Genomic DNA, 3,273 nt, shown 5'->3' with positions numbered 1-3,273 from the left:
ATGCTGAAAAGGCTTCTCTTGCAAGTGAAACAACATGATCGGCTTCTAAGCCAGTTGAATCTATGCTTTTACTTATATTGGAATCAGATGTCAAAGGAAATGAAGTGTCCCTTTTCTGTAAGCATGCCAATCTGATTACAGAAAATGAAATAAACTAATTGGATCAGACAGATGTATGCCGTATAGAGAAAAATTATGGAAAAAGTTTGCAAATAACACTTCAGGTATCTCTGATAGTTGATATCTCTTACAAATACCATAATTCTGGCCTGCGTAGCAACCGGAGCTCAATGTAATATTAATACTTTTATTCCTGGGACCATGATTCATGCTCAAATAGCTCCCTTCCTGGGACCAACACATTTTTCTTATTGGGACACGCATTAAAACACTGAGAATTCTAAATGATCACAACTATTAAAACTTAAAATGATAAAAGCAACTACAAAACTATGCTAACAGAAAGGCTAAGTTTCAATTAAAATGGCAAGCTTCTCAATAAATCGCCATTGTTAACATCAAATCAGACTCCCACAAAATACAGGCAAAATGAAATCTCATGACCAGAGCCATTCCAGAGTGATAATAAATCTGGTTACTTCGAGGCTTCAATTCGGTCTTGCGAAGAATGCCAAGAAATTTATGTATATGAGCTTTTCTTGCATCAACTACCGGATAGGGTGACACTGTGCTGATGGTACTCTTTTTGGAGGCAGCTTGCGCAAGATGTACAGAACCAGAGCTGAAGGAAGAATCTCAACCAGCTGTTTTTGCAGAACGGTAACGTATATCAGAAGTATGTAATTTTACAGAAATTTAGCTCAATTGTCAACAGAGGATATCCATACCATGTAGTAGATTAAATTCAAAACTGGATGGTCCAATACATCTAGTGATGCATCTAAATCAAAGGCTGAGAGCATAACCTGCAGTAGAAAGCGAATGAAAGATATCATTAGAGAAAGATAAGCAACTCAATAAAAAAAATGAAACAACTCAACGTTAATGTACGTTGACCAACGGGGAAGTAACATCCATATCAACTAAGGAAAGATCAAATTTCTCCAACTTGTACTAAGGCTGGATATTCGTTCACTAAGGCTGAAAAACTATAAAGGCAACTAGTCAAACTAAATGAATCAAAATGGCAGTTGCTCCAGATTCAACACTGGGTGTCACGAGAGTCACTTGGTCAAATGAATGTCGGGAATATTCAAAACTTGGTTCAAAGATCTTTTTTGGGGTGTGGATAAGGTGAATAATGGTTCACTTGTCACATCATATTTCCAAATGCTTCCTCCCTTTGTGGGATGGTGGGGTTTTTCTCAGACTGAATTTAGTTACATTTATTTGTTTAAGCAAAAAGGGTACTAAGCAGGAGCCTTACCACGAAACACCTTATAAGGAAACAAGTGAAGCAAATAGCAGTCACAGATCAAACCTATAAATGGATATAATCAGTACGCAGCTCACCAAATAACAATAGTAGATGATATCGAAAGAAAGGATAAGTGCTTCAAAATACTTTCCCATGTTTATTAAATCAACAATTTACTGTCACTTCAAAACCTTATAATGAATGATTGCCTAGATTGGAGGGAGATTTTCTACAGGTAATTTAAAGATGGGTAGTTTAGTATGTCTGAGTCATAACTCATAAGCAATAACTAACAAAAGTGGGTCATGTAGGAGAAACTTTAATTGTTGCACTTAAAACTCATAAACCAATTCGACCAAGCCACAATAATGAATATAAAATGATCACAGGATCTCATTATTAATGAAATTTTGAGCCTGTGCATTAACATGTGCAAAAAATACTACTTCAAGTGAATCCATCTAACTGTATGACCTTCCACTCAATAGATAGATAGACACAAACCTAATAAAGTTTCTTTCTCCTCCCTTTAGATTCAATAGAGAAGCGTCTTAGCATGATAAACAACATGTACAAGAAAAATAAAAAGTATGACACACACAAGTGTGAACGGCAAGGAAATGCAAGCTCAAGGTCTGTAGAAAGCAATAGGGGAAAGGGTCTCCTCGACCTCCTTGACGGAGGGAGCTTTCCTAGACCGGGTAGATGAGGTCGCCGCCGCCTTTCCTTTCCTCGCCCTTTCCTTGGCCAAGCGGCGCTCCTCTGCCTCTGTTGCATCAGGAACTAAGTCATCGACTTCATCGAGGAGGCTCCTCCTGGTGCGCCTCCTTTCTGCCCTCTCATCAATCTTAGGTTCATCTTCATCCTGGTCGCCCACCAGGTCCACAATCAATTTCAGCCCTCCCTCGGGCTCCGGTACTCCAGTCGTGAGTAGATCTGCTTCTTCCAATAGCTTTTCCGGGGTTTCCCCCTCGCCATCCAACATCGGGGTTGCCCCCTCAATATAAATGGGGTTCTCCCCCCTGACATCTCCTGGGGTTGCCCCCTCTTCCATAGGTTCAGGGGTTGCGCCCCTGAAATCAGTTGGGGTCTCGTCCCCAGTTTCCAAAGTGGTTTCCCCCTCAGCAACATTCTCTAAAACAGGGGTTTCCCCCTCAATCACACTATCCACAATAGGGGTTACCCCCTCCACCACTTCATCTAAAACAAGGGTTTCACCTCACAAACTTCCCTACCTTCAAGATTAGGATTCTCAGTTTCTTGCCTTTCTGTCTCCACCATGGTTTCGTCGTTCGTCGGTCCGTCACCCTCCGACCGTTCGTGTACTGCCTCCTCTTCCTCCGCCTTTTGTGAAGCGGTTTCTGCATGTTGAGATGTAGAATCTTGCGGTCCTTCTTCATGAAGATTCGCCGGTTGTGCAGCCGAGTCTGCCGGAATCGTTAGTGGTGGTACGACCGGCGCAGACGGCATCAGGCTAGCGGCGAACAAGGCATACACTTCTTTTGCTTTCTCGACGCTCCCCAATTTCTGCGTCAATTCCGCCAACAGGGCTGGGTCGTACACCGTGCTTTGTGAACTTCCGGTGCGTTGTGTTGAATCCATCGGTGCAGATCTGAAAATGAGAGAAAAACTGGTCGAATTTGGTTAGTGTTTAGTTTCTAGAGAGAGAGAGCAAAAGTAGAGAGAAAGGAGAGTAAATCAGATTTCGTCGATTTGGGATTATTGGAGAGAGAAAGACGACGGTTGCTTTTCTGATGAAAAGATGGTGCGGTTGCAGGCATGATGTAAGCAACCGTACAACTTCCATAAATATCGGCCAGATTTTGAATTTCAAAATATCTTTTTCCCTCCTTGACCCCTTCCTCCAGGCTTCCCTTGACTTCTCCCTTCAGGTT

General features: G+C 41.9%; 1 protein-coding gene across 1 annotated transcript; it reads right to left on the bottom strand.

Moving 5' to 3' along the window:
- Positions 1-407: 407 nt before the first annotated feature.
- On the bottom strand, positions 408-1,435 carry LOC125206212 (tobamovirus multiplication protein 1-like; the record flags this gene model as incomplete). Its single annotated transcript, XM_048105497.1, has 3 exons — positions 408-764; positions 849-926; positions 1,388-1,435. Coding segments are annotated over 3 exons (222 nt in total), but the record flags the coding sequence as incomplete, so codon positions are not given.
- Between the last annotated feature and the right edge of the window lie 1,838 nt (positions 1,436-3,273).

The sequence above is a fragment of the Salvia hispanica genome, chromosome 2 (assembly GCF_023119035.1).
Source record: "Salvia hispanica cultivar TCC Black 2014 chromosome 2, UniMelb_Shisp_WGS_1.0, whole genome shotgun sequence".
NCBI classification, from domain to species: Eukaryota; Viridiplantae; Streptophyta; class Magnoliopsida; order Lamiales; family Lamiaceae; genus Salvia; species Salvia hispanica.
Note: the sequence above shows the minus strand (reverse complement) of the source record. Positions and strands in the feature narration are given on the sequence as shown.